General features: G+C 45.8%; 1 protein-coding gene across 1 annotated transcript in view; it reads left to right on the forward strand.

Moving 5' to 3' along the window:
- The window catches only part of LOC126188659 (juvenile hormone acid O-methyltransferase-like), a 68433-nt gene that overhangs the window by 19301 nt on the left and 29865 nt on the right, over positions 1-19267 (forward strand). The window contains exon 3 of the mRNA XM_049930263.1: positions 5719-5866. Within this exon, the coding sequence (XP_049786220.1) occupies positions 5719-5866 (148 nt within the window). The remainder of the gene's footprint in view (positions 1-5718; positions 5867-19267) is intronic.

Raw genomic sequence — 19267 nt, forward strand, 5'->3', positions numbered from 1 at the left:
GAGCACGTTGCCACGGGAGCACGTTGCCACGGGAGCACGTTGCCACGGGAGCACGTTGCCACGGGAGCACGTTGCCACGGGAGCACGTTGCCACGACCATACCCACACCCTGCCATCGGATCGTCACATTTGTACTGTGATTCGTCTCTCCACACAACGTTTTTCCACTGTTCAATCGTCCAATGTTTACACTCCTTACACCAAGCGAGGCGTCTTTCGGCATTTACCGGCGCGACATATAGCTTATGAGCAGCCTCTCGACCATGAGATCCAAGTTTTCTCACCTCCCGCCTAACTGTCATAGTACTTGCAGAGGATCCTGATGCAGTTTGGAATTGCTGTGTGACGGTCTGGATACATGTCTGCCTATTACACATTAGAACCCCTTCAACTATCGGCAGTCTGTCAGTCAACAGACCAGTTCGCGCTGTACGCTATTGTGCTATACGTGTTTCTTCACATTTCCGCTTCACTTTCACATCGGAAACAGTGGACCTAGGGAAGTTTAGGAGAGTGTAAATCTCGCGTACAGAAGTTTGACACAAGTGACATCCAATCACCTGCCCACTTTCGGAGTCCATGAGTTCCACCAAGCACCCCATTCTGCTCTCACAATGTCTAATGACTACTGAGATCGCTGATATGGAGTACCAGAGTAGGTGACAGCACAATGCACATAATATGAAAAACGTGTGTGTTTTGGGGTGTCATGATACTTTTGATCACGTAGTGTATTTCAGCAACGAAGTAACTAATGATACGTGAGTTAGTGTACATAATACGTACTCTGGCAATGGCAAGAAATGCATTTCTGAAGAAGAGAAACTTTTTAACATAGAATATACATTGAAGAGCCATAGAAATTGGCACATCTGCCTGATATCGTGTAGGGCCCCCGCCAGCACGCAGAAGTGCCGCAACACGACGTGGCATGCACTCGACTGAGGTCTGAATTAGTCCTGGAGGGAATTGACATGAATTCTGTAGGGCTGTCCATAATTCCGTGAGTACGACGGGGGTGGAGATCTCTTCTGAACAGCATCCCAGATATGCTCAGTAATGTTGTCTGGGGTGTTTGGTGGCCAGCGGAAGTGTTTAAACTTAGAAGACTGTTCCTAGAGCCATTCTGCAGCAGTTCCGGACGTGTGGGGTCGCGTTGTTCTGCTGGAATTGCTCAAGTCCTTTGGCGTCGGAATGCACAGCAGACATGAATGGATGCAGGTAATTAGACAGGATGCTTACGAACGTGTCACCTGTCAGTCGTATCGGGACGTATCAGAGGTCCTTTATCACTCTAACTGCACACGTCCCTAACCATTACAGAGCCTCCACTAGCTTGAACAGTCCCTGCTGACGTGCAGGGTCCATGGATTCATTAGGTTGTCTCCATCCCGTACACGTCCATTCGCTCGATGCAATTTGAAACTAGACTCGTCCGACCCGCAACATGTTTCTAGTCATAAACAGTCAACGTCGGTGTTGACCACCCCAGGCGAGGCATAAAGCTTCGTGTTGTGCAGTCATCAAGGGTACACGAGTGGGCCTTCGACTCCAAAAGCCCATATCGATTATGTTTCGTTGAATGGTTCGCACGACGACACTTGTTGATGGACCAGCATTGAAATAGTCAGCAATTGGCGGAAGGGTTGCACTTCCGTCACGCTGAACGATTCTTTTCAGACGTCGTTGGTCCCATTCTTGCAGAGATATCTGAGATCTGATATCTTTCCGGATTCCTGATATTCACGGTAAACTCATCGGTACCTCGGAGTTGCTGTATCTCATCGCTCGTGCGCCGACTATACCACCACGTTCAGACTCGCTTAAATCTTGATAACCTGCAATTGTAGCAGCACTAACCGATCTGACAACTGCGCCAGACACTTGTCAAATATAGCCGTTGCCGACCGCAGCGCCGTATTCTGCCTGTCAACATATCACTGTATTTGAATACGCATGTCTATACCAGTTCCTTTGGTGCTCCAGGGTAGATTTAAGTGTTCAGAAGTCTTTTTGTAAAGGTTTTTGTATGGAGTGGTGCCATGAATGCAAGTGACAGCTTGACCAAAAGAAGTGTTCGCTTGGTAGGGCGTATTCTTAGACATCAAGAGATCATCAGAGGGAAGTGTGTGGGGATAAAAATCATAAAGGCAGATCAAGAGACAAATACAGTAACCAGATTCTGAAGAATGCACTTTCCAATAGCTATTTGGAGATGAAGAGGCTCGAACAGCATAGAGAGCTGTATCAAACAAGTGTTCGGATTGAAGACCACAATAACAAAAGCAGAAAAATTGTTAGAGGCATAACTTGACCAGTTATGCTAATGTACTGATAAGGACAAGATGCAATAATCTCTTTCCATCCTTCCGTAGTACTGAGTCGACATGATCTCTGAATTGTTGGAAACAATGCTCACCCATGGCCGCTGGGCAGTCACTCGTAATCCATATAGTTTTGTCACAACTGTTCCCAGGCGATGCGACAAAACATGGTCCAACAGGAATCATCGCGTATTTGGAACTTCTAGTGAGGCGACAAGAGTTAGTTAATATTTGTTTTGAACAGCTTCTTGGAAAAGTTGGAGAAATATTTCATCGTCAAACATATAAATGACGTACTTCGTATAACTGCAGGAATGCGCGTGGACAAACATGGGCTATTCATATCAAACTCGTAGCATGACGCTCGGCTAAGAAGTTCAGACCGTCGGTCACCGTGACTCGTAAGCCACGTTACAAACTACTTCTAGACCAGAAAAAGTACTATAAAATCTCAGTTACAAGGGAGTGCAGAAAAGATACGCCTCCCAATTTTTTCTTTTCCCAATATCTGTTGATGTACTGCACGTCATGCACATTCCTCGGTCGACTTCCCCGCTTCGCTGACGCAAGTAGCCATCCTATGCCGCTAGAGGGCTTCGAACTGTAGCGTGTGTCATAGGGGTGTGTAACGTAACTATGTCTGTGCGTGAGAAACCCTCAGTAAAACTGAAAGCATGAATGCATTGAGGTCGTCCACACAAGGAGCACCACCTCCTCCTGCGTAATGCCAGACCACACACGAGCGACGAAACATCTGCAACTATGGGACACCTTGGGTTCAGTGGCATCGGTCATCCTCCATATCGTCCCGAATAGACCACATCTGATTTGCATCAGTTTCAAAAACTTACAGGACGCCTTCGAGGACTTCACTTTGACCTTGATGAAGCGGTGCAAGGAGAGGTGTTGGATCCGTAAACAAAGTCAAACATTCTGCAGTTGACGGTGTCAACAAACTGGTTTCTCGTTGACAGAAACGTCTTTGTCGCCTGGGTGGCTGTGTCGGGAAATAAATATGTAGACATAAGAAATGAAGATGATGGATGTTCTTATAGTTACATTTAAAAAAAAAAACTTTAGAAGTTTTCACATACAAAATTCGGAAGAATTACTTTTCGGCACGCCCTCGGGTGTAATTAGTGAACTACTGGTTTGCCCCAAACGAAAATTTCCTCTGGGTCTGTGAGGCTTCTTTTTAAATGGGCTATTGGACGTAAACCATCATAATATTATACCACATACTCTAAGAGAAACCGACGTTAGAAATAGAATACCTGTATGTTCGTGAAGTGTTCAACGATTGTGTAAATTGAAACGAAGTGTTGTCTAAAAACATCTCCACATTAGCGTTGCACATGAATAAATGTATTATTGATGTACATTTTTCCAGGTAGGAATGACAGACGTAACAAAGACTAGATTTTGATTCTGGTAGATATTCACTGTAAAAGGGGATGAAGCTGCTTCTTAGCTCAGTACTAATTGTCGACAGTGCGAGAACCTGAGTGAAGGCATAAATAAGAGATCTCGCGATTATCTTCCGAATTCGGAGGAAGTGTCAAGTGTAGATGTTGTGTACGGGTTAAGATAGTGGAAGTATTATACGATATAAATAAAGGAAGAAAGGGGGAAGGTTTAAGCCAGATGGGTACAATGCTAGCGCACTGCCCTCGAAAGTAACCAAAACAGCCACAGAGTTCGGCGTCCACATCCTACTCAGTGAATACTGTTACCCACTCTACACTGCCTGACAAAAACTAGTGAAGTGCACAGAAGACATGGTCCGACGTCAGTGTAACTTCATAAAAGTACTCGTCGGCGGGTATATAAATGGTTAGAATTACGATTCTCTGACAAATAGGATCAGCACCAGAGCGCATTAGTGTTTTCGTGTTCACTGTTATTACCAGGCTTGGTAGGGTATATGGGGCTTGCACAGCATCTGATGCGAAGTGATCACAGATGGACGCAAATACGTCTCATACCCATGCGAGACAGCGTTCTCAGCACGTTGCAGAGTTTGAATAGGGTCTCACTGTAGGTGTCCATTTGGCCAGCTGGTCGAATTGTGCAATATCCAGATTTTTGGCGCTTTCCGATGTTGAACTCCCACGGAAACGTGATAGCAGGCATAGTATTAAACATTTTGGTCAAGCACTTTTGATCATCACAATGGAGGATAGACATATTGTGCACGACGCAGATTGTAACCCCCTTCCCATTTGCGTCTTCCAACCGAGAACAAGTACTGGACTCCCTGTAACATCGTGTCATCCCGCACCACATGTCAGAGACGAGCAGCAAACGGATTAAGAAAACACAATCACATGAGTAGGCTGCCATTAAAATCACATCACAAATGGCTGCTTTTGGAGTGGTGGTGTGATCTGGAAGCAAGGATTGCTGATGAATGGCGTCACATTCTGTTCAGCGATGAACAGCAGTCTGCGATATCCACGACGGCCGTCATCGGTAAGTATGGCGGCGAACGGTCGAGGGGTCCCATTCTTCGAATGTTTTGGAGAGAAACAGAGGCGTTACGGCGCCATGACATAGCGAGCTATCAGGTATGACTTCGTCACGTCTGGTACTGATAAAGTGAACCCTGACGGCACAAAACCAAATCACGGAGTCCTCATGTATTACCTCCCATGTGACAGTATCTTGCTGCAATTTTGCTCGTACACACATGGCTGTTGCTCTTAAATGCCTCCATGATATTAAGATACTCTCGTATCCAGAAAGGTCCACAGATCTGTACCTAGCCGGCCGCTGTGGCCATGCGGTTCTAGGCGCTGTAGTCCGGAACCGCGAGACTGCTACGGTCGCAGGTTCGAATCCTACCTCGGGCATGGCTGTGTGTTATGTCCTTAAGTTAGTTAGGTTCAAGTAGTTCTAAGTTCTAGGGGACTGATGACCTCAGATGTTAAGTCCCATAGTGCTCAGAGACAGATCTGTACCTAACATCATCTGCGTGACCAGCTCGGTCATAAACTCCGTCTCAGTGTCAGTAACAAGGATGTCAAGGACCACTTGAAACAGATGTGGGTCAGCTTGGTTCAGGAAAGAATGCAGCGGCTTTGACGGAGGGAGTAGGGGGCGGGAGCGGGGGCGGTGGCCTAACGTCATATTGATAAATGGAAACACACTGCCGAGTTCTTCGTAAATTTGACTGTATTTTATCATTGAAATATCGCCCCATGAAATAACGTATCGTTTTCCTATCCCCTTCTAGGTGTTACATTTCTTTCGTCATGCAGGATAGTATAGTTTCTGTTGTATTCTCATCTTTCAAACTTTGATAAGGTATTAGTGTCTGTACAGTGTAGAGTGGTGCAACGGACAACATTCGACTCAATATTATTTCATTGCGGTAAAACTTTGCTGATTACAGGATTATCAGCAGTTCCTCTCACCGTACCAGCTCTCAGATAACCTGCAAGATGATCTGAACATCCACCTGCAGCAGGCAGGACTCGCTGTAAAAACGTGTAACGAACAGGAGATAGTGTACGTGACTGAAAAAGAGTCATGTGCAAAAGGTAAGTGATATTCTAAGTTTCAACCACTATGTGCAACATCTTATGGAATGCAGACGTTATGTTAGATCCGCTCATGATGATTGTTCTTACTGAATCGAGCATCTGCCTTAAGCAGTTTGACACAAGCACCAGATGTCTTACATACTGGAAAATGTAATTAACCTTGACCTCCAGCTTACTAACTTTCTGATCAAGACACAGAAAGGAATTATGGACAAGTGGGGAGATCACAATGATATGTTAAAGTCGCCTTCACCCACAAAGAAAAAGAAATATAAATAAAAACCCCCAAGACAAATACACTCTTGGAAATTGAAACAAGAACACCGTGAATTCATTGTCCCAGGAAGGGGAAACTTTATTGACACATTCCTGGGGTCAGATACATTACATGATCACACTGACAGAACCACAGGCACATAGACACAGGCAACAGAGCATGCACAATGTCGGCACTAGTACAGTGTATATCCACCTTTCGCAGCAATGCAGGCTGCTATTCTCCCATGGAGACGATCGTAGAGATGCTGGATGTAGTCCTGTGGAACGGCTTGCCATGCCATTTCCACCTGGCGCCTCAGTTGGACCAGCGTTCGTGCTGGACGTGCAGACCGCGTGAGACGACGCTTCATCCAGTCCCAAACATGCTCAATGGGGGACAGATCCGGAGATCTTGCTGGCCAGGGTTGTTGACTTACACCTTCTAGAGCACGTTGGGTGGCACGGGATACATGCGGACGTGCATTGTCCTGTTGGAACAGCAAGTTCCCTTGCCGGTCTAGGAATGGTAGAACGATGGGTTCGATGACGGTTTGGATGTACCGTGCACTATTCAGTGTCCCCTCGACGATCACCAGTGGTGTACGGCCAGTGTAGGAGATCGCTCCCCACACCATGATGCCGGGTGTTGGCCCTGTGTGCCTCGGTCGTATGCAGTCCTGATTGTGGCGCTCACCTGCACGGCGCCAAACACGCATACGACCATCATTGGCACCAAGGCAGAAGCGACTCTCATCGCTGAAGACGACACGTCTCCATTCGTCCCTCCATTCACGCCTGTCGCGACACCACTGGAGGCGGACTGCACGATGTTGGGGCGTGAGCGGAAGACGGCCTAACGGTGTGCGGGACCGTAGCCCAGCTTCATGGAGACGGTTGCGAATGGTCCTCGCCGATACCCCAGGAGCAACAGTGTCCCTAATTTGCTGGGAAGTGGCGGTGCGGTCCCCTACGGCACTGCGTAGGATCCTACGGTCTTGGCGTGCATCCGTGCGTCGCTGCTGTCCGGTCCCAGGTCGACGGGCACGTGCACCTTCCGCCGACCACTGGCGACAACATCGATGTACTGTGGAGACCTCACGCCCCACGTGTTGAGCAATTCGGCGGTACGTCCACCCGGCCTCCCGCATGCCCACTATACGCCCTCGCTCAAAGTCCGTCAACTGCACATACGGTTCACGTCCATGCTGTCGCGGCATGCTACCAGTGTTAAAGACTGCGATGGAGCTCCGTATGCCACGGCAAACTGGCTGACACTGACGGCGGCGGTGCACAAATGCTGCGCAGCTAGCGCCATTCGACGACCAACACCGCGGTTCCTGCTGTGTCCGCTGTGCCGTGCGTGTGATCATTGCTTGTACAGCCCTCTCGCAGTGTCCGGAGCAAGTATGGTGGGTCTGACACACCGGTGTCAATGTGTTCTTTTTTCCATTTCCAGGAGTGTACAAGGAACTCAATGTGATTGCTCTGAAATTATTGGCAAAGCTTGGTTAATCCACTCAGCTGTTACAGTTCAATGGTTCAACAGTTTCTGCTCAGTAAACAGAAAATCGCACACAAGCAGCATTGAACTGTGCAAGTAGACGAATTCGGGTGGGATCGTTTCTCTGTCAAACGATAATGCAGTGGCATTCGAACTTGAAACGTTTCCCCCATGGGGCTCTCAATTGTGTTGAGAGTACGTGCTTGGCTACTGTGGGGCCCCGGCCTTGGTAGCATTACTTTCTTAAAGTGCTATAAGCTTACACTGCCGTTCTCCATTTCCTCCTATGTCTCTCCATCAAATGGTTTTCTAAGTGCAGACCCCACTTGGACCTGCTTTATGATTTGTGACTCGAATTTCCACTGCCAACGTTCCCCATTTTTGCGTTTGACCTGCCACTAATTTTCAAAATTCTCCAAAAGTGCAGTTCGCACAGGTAAGATCGCCCAGTGCAGTGTGCTCTCCATCTTTGTGCCTTTCCATCTTGGTACACTTCCCTTCTAAGGTAATACACCCAAAACCAAGTACACTATCCCTCTCACGTGTGTGTGTGTGTGTGTGTGTGTGTGTGTGTGTGTGTGTGTGTGTGTGTGTGTGTGTGTGTGTGTGTGTGTGTGTGTGTGTGTGTGTGTGTGGCAAATACCTGCATGGGGGTAGCCCCTGGACCACACAGGGATCAATCTGTTGGTTCCTGAGGTGAAAGCATCGCTTGTATGGCAAGAAGTGTTTGCCCATCATGGCTGGATCCCAGGAACTGAGCACTGGATTACTGACCAGATAGCCATTGCTGAGGCTGGGTAGCGCCCATTGTGAGAGCCTGTTTTGAGGGCACCATGATGGATGAGCCACAAATTAAGTGGATTAAGTTACATCTTGCTGGTAGCCATAGCGCTCTAGCAGTCTCTATGGAAGGTAAGTCCTCATTCAGTGCAGAAAGACTGACCCTAACGTTTTGCCTTCACTGGCTATGCCTTGGGAGAAATGTAAGGCTGTGGCAAGCAGAGTAATACCCCTTGCAGCGCCTGATTTGCGCAGCGCCTGATTTGCGCAGCGCCTGATTTGCGCAGCGCCTGATTTGCGCAGCGCCTGATTTGCGCAGCGCCTGATTTGCGCAGCGCCTGATTTGCGCAGCGCCTGATTTGCGCAGCGCCTGATTTGCGCAGCGCCTGATTTGCGCAGCGCCTGATTTGCGCAGCGCCTGATTTGCGCAGCGCCTGATTTGCGCAGCGCCTGATTTGCGCAGCGCCTGATTTGCGCAGCGCCTGATTTGCGCAGCGCCTGATTTGCGCAGCGCCTGATTTGCGCAGCGCCTGATTTGCGCAGCGCCTGATTTGCGCAGCGCCTGATTTGCGCAGCGCCTGATTTGCGCAGCGCCTGATTTGCGCAGCGCCTGATTTGCGCAGCGCCTGATTTGCGCAGCGCCTGATTTGCGCAGCGCCTGATTTGCGCAGCGCCTGATTTGCGCAGCGCCTGATTTGCGCAGCGCCTGATTTGCGCAGCGCCTGATTTGCGCAGCGCCTGATTTGCGCAGCGCCTGATTTGCGCAGCGCCTGATTTGCGCAGCGCCTGATTTGCGCAGCGCCTGATTTGCGCAGCGCCTGATTTGCGCAGCGCCTGATTTGCGCAGCGCCTGATTTGCGCAGCGCCTGATTTGCGCAGCGCCTGATTTGCGCAGCGCCTGATTTGCGCAGCGCCTGATTTGCGCAGCGCCTGATTTGCGCAGCGCCTGATGACGATTCTTTCTCGGCCACGGAACCCATATTCTTTGTGGGGAAACACACAAAACAAATTTGGCTAAGTGGTAGTCATCTCTAAAATGAAAAATGAGTCTGTTTGGATCAAAACAATGTGCCCTCCCCAGTCACAGGTGCTGCTTGCGTGCAACAAACTCGGTAATGTACTGGTGACAGTCACTCTCCAAAATAGTCTGAGTATGGTTCAGGGCATCATTTTTCACTGAGTCCTGCTCTTGAAATCTGATGTTCAGCTAGGTGCCAACTTGGAGCGATGGGGTGTACGTAGGAGGCCAAACGACCATAGGGCTTCTACCGCTATCTTGGCCTTTGAGGGGGATTCTTTGCCTGAAAAAGTCAAAGTGATGGTTTACCAACGTGGTGCTTAAAGTGTTTGAAATTCGGGCACACATCTGTGCATTGCAATGCTAGCTCTATCTGCAGAGATTTTGGATGACCACTGCAAGTGAACGCTCCTTGTGAATTTCCCCCATTTGTGTATCTGTGGAAACCACCATTCTCGCTGCTTACCCCATTGCACTGTTTTCCAGAAAGAGATGAAAATAAAGGACTCTGAACAAAGTAACTTATGAAGAGGTCAAGAAGTAGTACGAATGGTTGACCCAGCATGTATAGCCGCATCATTTGCTGCAGCTATGACATTGTCCCTTTGCCGACGGTACCCCCACCCATCACACCTCCTACAGATGGACCTCAGGGCTGCTCAACCAAGCCTGAACCACCCTTCTTGATGGTTTGAGACTCTCCTCCTGCCGCTTCTCCCGCCCCTACAGCTACTTCAGGGTCACTGCCTTCCCACCCACCAGGGCCATCGGTCCTCACCTTCAGCTGGAGCCAAATCACCTTCCTGTTGCTTCTCATTCCTAGGTTTCTGCCGGTCTACAACTGGACACGAGCCAGTGGCTGAATTAGCCACAAGCTGCTCGTTGCACTAGTTTGTGATCATCATAGTTACCTAAAACTTATTCAGAGAAGCCATTACATTAATCCAAATCATCTAAGGAGAGGAAAGGTAAGAGGTAGCACTCCAACGAGAAGGTGATTGTGGTGGCCCCCACGCCACCAGATCCAACCTGTTCCAATCCTATGGCCGAGGTGGAGATTTCGGTGACCCGAGGCCCTGGGTCCAACCACAACATGGAACCCAGAAAAGTGTGTGTGTGTGGGGGGGGGGGGGGGGGGGGTTTGCCGCCATAACCCATTGGCAGCAGGGGACCCTATGGTACAAATTTCATCCTTCGTCCCTTCATGGCCACATAGCACATCAACAGCATTATTCTCCAGTGGAACGGTAGAGGATTTTTCCACCATATGGCTGAGCTATGGTTTATTTTAAGCAATTCCCCTGGCTTCTGCATTGCTCTTCAGGGGTCTTTGTTTCCTGCAACATGGACCCCAGTCCTTTGAGGATACTAGCAATCGCTTCAGAATCATGCTGCCTAAGTTTATAGGATTTACAAAGTGATCTTTTATTATAAATATTCTGTGTTAATCTGAACGCAGTTGCCATTTCTTGAGAGCGAACTTTGTTTGCAGCTTTTTCCAGACAGTTTTCTTGTATGATTTCCCCCAAGTATTTAAACTGAGGAACCCTTTTCTTTCCATATTTCGTATTCAAACACTTTGGTGCTTGTTTGTTGCATATCATATATTTCATTTTTCCGAATGATTTTTGTAGTCCTACTTTTTCTGCAACTTCTTAGACTTTTAATTTGTGTTTGAGCTGTGGTAACATCTGTAGTTAAAATTGCCAGATCGTCTGCAAAGGAGAGGAAATCGACTCTAATATTAATTCTACCTAACTTGATTAAGTGAGTGATGTATATTTTGATTCGACTTTTGCTCCCACCCTTCTGTAATTAAACAGTAGTGTGGAGAGTCCATATCCCTGTCTAATCCCAGTCTTTACACCAATTGATTCAGAAATTTCTCCCATGAATTTAACAAGCTTAATCAGTGTAAGAAGTTTATTATGTAGCCCTTGTTCTTTTAAAATTTGGAAAAGACATTCATGATCAACTGCGCTGAAGGTCTTTTTAAAATCCACACATGTACAAACTGTATTCTTACTAGAAATCCTTTGGTGCCTAAGGATTAGTTCAAATTAATGATTTCTTCTGGAATTATTTTTAAATTAAGAGTTTGTTCTGGACAGGACCTGTTTGGTCTAAAACCTCCTTGGTATTCACCAATTTTAGGTTCTAACTGTTCTCGGGCTCAATCAAGTAAATATTGCGATAGAATTTTGCATGTGACCAGGAGAAGAGAGATTACTCGATAATTATTATAATTGGTTATATCCCATTTATTATGCAGTGGATGAAGTAGGGCAGTTTTCCAGTCCTCAGCTATTTTCTCTCTTTGCCACAATGTCCTATTAGTTGAGTGTTCTCTTTTATAGTGTAAGGGCCAGCTGATTTTAGTAGTTCTGCAATTATGCCATCTTCTCTGGATGCTTCATTGTTTTTAAGTCTCTTAATTTGTTTAGTTATTTCGATTTCGTTAGGTTCTGCAGTGTTGGGGTTGGTATTTTTAGTTTGCTGTTGTTGGAATTTATTCGCTGGTTCTGCACAGGTTAATAGTTTTTCAAAACAATTAGCAAGTACCTTACAGTTTTCCTGGTTTTTAAGACCCAAATTGCTGTTCTCATTTTTGAAGCAAAGATTTCGAGGCTGGTAACTGGTTAATTCTGTTTTGAATCTTTTATAAAGATTCTTGCATTGTTGTTTTGGAAGTGTTTTCCAATTTCTAAAAGTTGGGTATTTTTGAAGCTCCTTTTTGTCTGTGGGATTCATTTAGAGTTAGAAAGGTGGTGTATGTATTTTCAGTTTCGTTACTAAAACATTTTTAAATGCGTAGTATGTAGACTTCACTGCTGTTTAAAAAACTGCGTTCCACCAAGGGTGTTTGTTTCTTTTAAAATGGAATTAAATTTTTTTTTCTGTTTTGATGAACATTCCTTTTAGGATTTGCCAACAGTCGGACTGTTATTTGTCAAGTTCACTTCTTAGAGTTGGGATTCGTTTAATAGTGTCAAATTTTGGGATAAAATTTTTTGTTGTGAAGAGTTTTTCAGGCTGAAGTTTTTTATTGGCATTATATAATGATCAGAATCAATATTAGACCTTTTCCTAACCCGGACATTTAAAATTTCTTTGTAGTTAGGGTATGAAAGTGCTACATAATCGATTTGAAATTTTCCAATGAATGTACTGTGGGCACACCAAGTTTTTTGTTTAGTAAGGTTCTTTTTAAAATGTGTTGACATGATTTTAAGGTTAAAGTTTGTGCACGTTTCAACAAGTCTTTGGGCACTTTGGTTGCTCCATTTATGTGCAGGAAATCCACCCACTGTTTACTTAAATTTTTTCTGTTTAGCTAATTGATCATGAAAATTACCCATTAAAATTTTAATACGGTATGAGGGAATTTTTCGAGATGATTCATTCTAACGAATCCCAAGCTTCATTAACTAATTTAGGTTTTTTGCATTTGTCCACATTGATTCGCATATGGGCCTTAAAGTGTGTGCTTTATTTGCTCATTTCAGAGAAATTGTCATTAGTCTATTGTTAATGGGCTGTAGCTCCATTACTGAATTTAAAATATTTTTTGAGACCCCAAAACAACTCAAAGATGTGGTGTATTATTAAGTATTCTTTTATCAGTTTTACTTTAAAAGACGATAATTGCCGACAGCCATGGTGTTCCTGTCCGTCATTCGTGTTCAAGTGCCAAATTTTGAATATTCTGTTCTTTTCATGTATTTCCCAATTTATGAAGTTAACTTGGTTGCAAAAGCGTTTCTATTGCCAGCTAGCCTATGGTGGCGGCAGTTCTCCGTCTGCCAAACGACTAAATGGTCGTAACCATCACACCAAAGAGGTGCCACGTTTATCAATAGCGCAAGGAAATATGACGTACGTTAAATAGTGGCCCCTGTGTGGATCACCTAAAGAGAGGACTGAGTCGACATAAAATAAATTTAATGCCTTCAAACCCACAAAAAAATGATATCTTAGAGAATGAGAATGAGTGTCGTTGAAAAATTGATAAGATTTATTAACGAATATAAAGGTCAAGAGAGAACAAAGATATATCTTGTGTATCTTTGGCCGCATACGCAGTGTTTCGATCATCTGGTTTAAAAGGGTGGAGCAAGTGCTGGAGCGCTTGTCACCTCGGCTCACTCTAAAGATGGCTGGAAGGTATTCTGCCGAAATATTAGAAGAAGCTGAATTTATGCGGCTGCACGCCCATAACTTTATGGAACAATAGAAACAGAAATTTTAACTGTATGACAGTTCATTAACAGGAACTCAGGTTGGTTGGCAAAAGACTTGAGGAACCTAACTGGAATTTACATGTAGATCAGACTGGTTACTGAGAGTGGAAGAGTGCCAATCTAGGCAAGCACACTCTGCTGTCTCGTTCCAGTGATTGGTCTCTCGCGTCAAGATATAATTAAGCATCAAATGGACACTGGGAGTGACTACTTAAGAGTACAAGGCTGCTACAAAAAAAGATGGTAGTGGAAACGATTGATTGGCTTCTGAATTTGCCGAAGCTGCGCAACATTACCGATATAGCCAGTGAAACACGAGATGCTGCCGAAGCTGCTAGAGTCGGTTGCGCGTCGTACTGTCGGAGATAACCCCACGTCTGCCGGTGATTGTTTCACGTCCACGAAACTATGAAGTTTCGCCCGGGTGTTCGGACGTGTTTACAATTAACTGCTCTCCCCATAGAAACGGAAGAGCTCTAGCGGCTGCATTTCGCAATGATCGAGAAGCAAGTCCTAGCCTCTACCGTTGCTCAAAACCTTCCAAAAAAAAAAAAAAGCTGTTTCCCCTGATGTTCTTGAATAAACCTATCATGGCCCAGCAATGGTTAACACACAAATCATGTTTTCTAGCAAGGAGACCCAATCTTACACAACTAATCACTGCAGTGCAGTACACTACACTCTCTGTTCTCCAAAAAAACAGCACGTAATGCTTAGAGGTCCTGCAACCTCACCCCCAGTGCATTTCACAAGATGAGGGAAGCTTCCTAGTGAAAACAAGCTCCGTCTCGTCCATAAAGCGATTTAATGGGCGGCGTTTTGGTGAGGCACAGCGGCATCTAATAAACGTAGCATCCAGAGAATTCATCCCGTCTCACAAGGTTACGCTGTCGTTATAAGCACATTACCCGGGCGGCAGACCGACGCCGCTTTACCTGGATTTGTACATAGGATAAGGAGACCAGACTCCCACAGCATGTCCACTGGCTATTAAGGCGGTTAGGCCGGAACCAGGATTCCCGGCGCCGCCAGCCTCTAAAAAAGTGTCATTTCACATTCAGCCAGGGCGATCCCACCCTCTTACTTCGGCCACCTTCGGAACACGGCCGACCGCCAGAATGGTGGCCCATAAAGCACTGCCCTGCAAGGCCCACTGCCAGTTTCGGTGACGACAGAGGGATGCTAGCAATGAGAAGCTTTCCTGAACTCGCTTGCTGCTTGGGGAGAGTTCTAAAGCTGCCCATGATGCAATGGTCACCTCCAGTGTGCTAAAATCTGTCTCTCTAACAAAGTTTAATTCCACAACGCTGCTCAAGTCATGCAAGTGCAGTGAAATCAATCAATGGTTTACCCTAACCCTAATAGTGCATCAGATTAATATCAATCAGGGAAAATTTAGATATACCAAAAGCAAATTAAATTGTATGATAACCACCAAAACAAAATAAAAGGGGAAGTGCCTGACAGGTATTACCACGGCAGTGGCCTGCCCGCAAGGCACCGCCATGTTTCAATATGTTTAGTGTATTTGTTTTGGTTTCAAGTCTCCCTCTGAAACTTCCTGGCAGATTAAAACTGTGTTCTGGACGGAGACTCGAACTCGGGACCTTTGCCCGCGAAAGGCAAAGGTCCCGAGTTCGAGTCTCGGTCTGGCACACAGCTTTAATCTGCCAGGAAGTTTCATATCAGCGCACACTCCGCTGAAGAGTGAAAATCTCATTCTCTGAAGACTTCCTCTGTTGAATCACACTACATTTTAACCTGGGCGCCCCAGAATCCGAAATACCAATTGCGCCAGTAATACTGGTAGAGGATTGACCACCTGAGGTAACAATGTGATTACCAAAATACTCAATGATGATTGTACCTGGAATCAGGTGAGATTGACAAGACTCACTGAGTGAACTCAGTGTGTTTAGACTGGAAGGGTTAGTTCCTTAATATAAATTTCAGCCGCCCCACTGGTGAACATACGCTGACCACTTTGCCAATTGCTACAAGACAGATGCAGTGTGGATTTGGTTTTGTTTTACTTTGGTCTGGTACTGCTTATTCTGTGTTCGCAGCTGTCCACCGTATCTCTGGAACATTCACTAACTGCCACCTCTGACCTGTTCAGTAGTCTAGGCAAGGTCGGGTTCTTTTCCGAAAGTAAGTTAAGATCGGTCGTGAAATGGAAACCACTATAAAAATGCGATGAAGCTTTGCACAGATGTGTTGGGTAGTGTCTCTAGTACCCCCATTGATCGCGGCATGTCGTTCTTCTTACTTCTGAGAACACAGTGAGCAAGTAAAGATGCCTATAAAATCATCTCTCGCGCCAAGAAAGAGGCCTGGAGAGAAATTTCGCCTGAAGCTGTACAGCCTACGTAACTGTCATGCGTTTCCTTATTACAGATAATTCTCAGCCGCATTCTGCATGGACAATGGATATGCTCCAGCAGCTTTTTCGATGGAAAGTGTTCGATCACCCACAGTACAGCCTGTAAATTGCTTCTTCTTGGTTTCATCTCTGCTCACATGAACTGCTGGCTATGAAGACAATATTTTGGTACATACAACGAGCTGTAGACCAGCGTAGACAATCGGTGGAAAGCACTGGCGGCTGCCTTCTATGTCGAGGGTATTGGAAAATTAGTAAAACGCTACGCAGGTGTCTATCTGATCGGCGACTGTGCAGATAAGTAGCTGGGAGTTGTAGCAAACTGTTGCAAATAACACGTTCTTCATTTTCACAGTGGTCTCCATTTCGCGACCAGTCGGACTTACTTTCCGAATAGCTATCGTATATTTGGTTCATTGCAAAGGTTCTTTGTTTGTGAAAGGTTCCCTGTAATGTTGGGAGTTTCCTGTTCTAATAAATCATTCTAATAATTTTCATATCCTGTTCCACGCCAAATAGTTAATGCAAAGTTTTATTAGGTGTTTATTAAAGGTGGAATGGCTGTCCATACTGCCAGCTCATGTGTTTTTTATATGTTGGTTGGAAATTTCTGCGTTTCATTCCAGAAGAATTGATTTGAAATTTCGACACTTCATCTGGTGGACAGCAGGTCCTTGGTAATGGTCTGGTTTACCGACTGGTCCTTGTAAATGCGACTGGAGTGTTTCTCTTGGCCTGTGTGCTATGTGTAATGCATGTTTCTTCAGTATAATTGCTATTATCTGCGTTTTATTTTTGTAAGTTAATGTGTCACTTTTCGTCACTTCATGATCGTCCCTGTTCCTTGTTTGTGCATAATATAGTGTCTGTGTTGGTTGTAAAGTTTTGTGGTGCTTATGTCCTACTTATTCATTTTTTGTTGTATTTTGATTTGTGGGTCTCTCTTTATCATAGGGTTGTTACATTTATTTTGGCTATGCATCATATTGTTTTTAGTTTATAACACTCCTACCTGCTACTGCTGTACCATAACCTCAAAACTGAAGGCAATTTGTAAAACAGAATTATTTTGTTGGATTGATAATGGTATAAAGCAACAGAACAGTGTTACCCTCTGAGAGGAATTTTGCTAGGTTGACCATGTTGTCCCTAACGGAGGTGGCTTATCGGAAATGAAAGTCAGAATTACGTAAATATTTGAAGAGTAACAAAAAAAATTTTGCCTATCTGCACTGTTTAACTTACAAAGAAAACGGTCGCCAGCCTAACTAGGCAAGAGAATGATTAACATTCTCGTTCAAGAAAATAGTTATTAGTAACTTTAATGCATAAACACAACCTATACTTTGTCACACGCGAGTGCAGTGAACTCTGACACATACATATGTTTACCGTAAGATTGAAGCTAACAACTGGAGCAGCACAAACTATTTGAAACATATGAGATAGTGAAACACACTATTACTTTCAGGGCTTAAAGAAATTATGGTTTCACTAATTAGTGGTCTTTCCGTTACTTGTTACCGCGCATTAATACAATAGACAAACTGTGTATCTTGTTATACTATTAATATGCACTTCCAATACACAAGAGAGACAAACACTTAGCAATCATGAACATATAGTTTTCTACTATTCCAGTTTCCCACTTTTACTACAGCGAAACACAATGTTGACAGAATTGCAAGAAACTGACTCACCTTTTAGAATTTACTACAGACAACAATGTGATCATTTACTTTATAAGACTCAGTCTTAAGGACTTTTAATTTTGAAGTTGGCAACAGCACTTTAATAAGCAGTTTTAATAGGAATATTTTCACCAAACAACATTTACTTTAACTCACTCTCTTGCCACATTAACTTTTTTTTACTATGTTGAAGAGGCATTAATGAGCAAAATACTGGGCTTTAATGTTCTTTTAGTAAGGACACTCGGATATCACATTAGCTCAAACGGAGAGGAACCTGAGAGGTGTTATGATGAGAAAAATCAGGGTAGGTACATAAATTCAGATATAAATTACCTTATATTCGAGCACCCTAACACATCCATTAAACTGATCCTTCACTGTACATCATTGTAGTATTCCGATGTAATGATTGCGCAATGTGGTGGCAACTGCATGTTGTTAGGTGGAATTGCAGGTAGAACTGCTGGACTCTGTCATTTCTTTGTGGCGATGATTGATACCAATCCCAGAATATTTCCAGCTATTTATCCATTCTTCCGAGGCATTTGAAAGCGGCAGGAAAACCCTCTCTCGGAACCATCACAATATGCATCTGTTACATGGCAGTGCACGGACTCACAGCTCGTCGCCGACTCACAGCTCGTCGCCGACTCACAGCTCGTCGCCGACTCACAGCTCGTCGCCGACTCACAGCTCGTCGCCGACTCACAGCTCGTCGCCGACTCTCAGCTCGTCGCCGACTCTCAGCTCGTCGCCGACTCTCAGCTCGTCGCCGACTCTCAGCTCGTCGCCGACTCTCAGCTCGTCGCCGACTCTCAGCTCGTCGCCGACTCTCAGCTCGTCGCCGACTCTCAGCTCGTCGCCGACTCTCAGCTCGTCGCCGACTCTCAGCTCGTCGCCGACTCTCAGCTCGTCGCCGACTCTCAGCTCGTCGCCGACTCTCAGCTCGTCGCCGACTCTCAGCTCGTCGCCGACTCTCAGCTCGTCGCCGACTCTCAGCTCGTCGCCGACTCTCAGCTCGTCGCCGACTCTCAGCTCGTCGCCGACTCTCAGCTCGTCGCCGACTCTCAGCTCGTCGCCGACTCTCAGCTCGTCGCCGACTCTCAGCTCGTCGCCGACTCTCAGCTCGTCGCCGACTCTCAGCTCGTCGCCGACTCTCAGCTCGTCGCCGACTCTCAGCTCGTCGCCGACTCTCAGCTCGTCGCCGACTCTCAGCTCGTCGCCGACTCTCAGCTCGTCGCCGACTCTCAGCTCGTCGCCGACTCTCAGCTCGTCGCCGACTCTCAGCTCGTCGCCGACTCTCAGCTCGTCGCCGACTCTCAGCTCGTCGCCGACTCTCAGCTCGTCGCCGACTCTCAGCTCGTCGCCGACTCTCAGCTCCACCTTTTCTACATAGGCCAACCATAATTTGCGCGCGCTACACAGTTCCGTTCCTGAGGGGAACCACTACACCTTTTACATACAAACTAACTAAGAACCCTAAGTGAGGATCAGCAGTTTACATAACAGCAACCAAATACATT

This window comes from Schistocerca cancellata, chromosome 5 (genome assembly GCF_023864275.1).
Source record: "Schistocerca cancellata isolate TAMUIC-IGC-003103 chromosome 5, iqSchCanc2.1, whole genome shotgun sequence".
In the NCBI taxonomy this organism is placed as follows: Eukaryota; Metazoa; Arthropoda; class Insecta; order Orthoptera; family Acrididae; genus Schistocerca; species Schistocerca cancellata.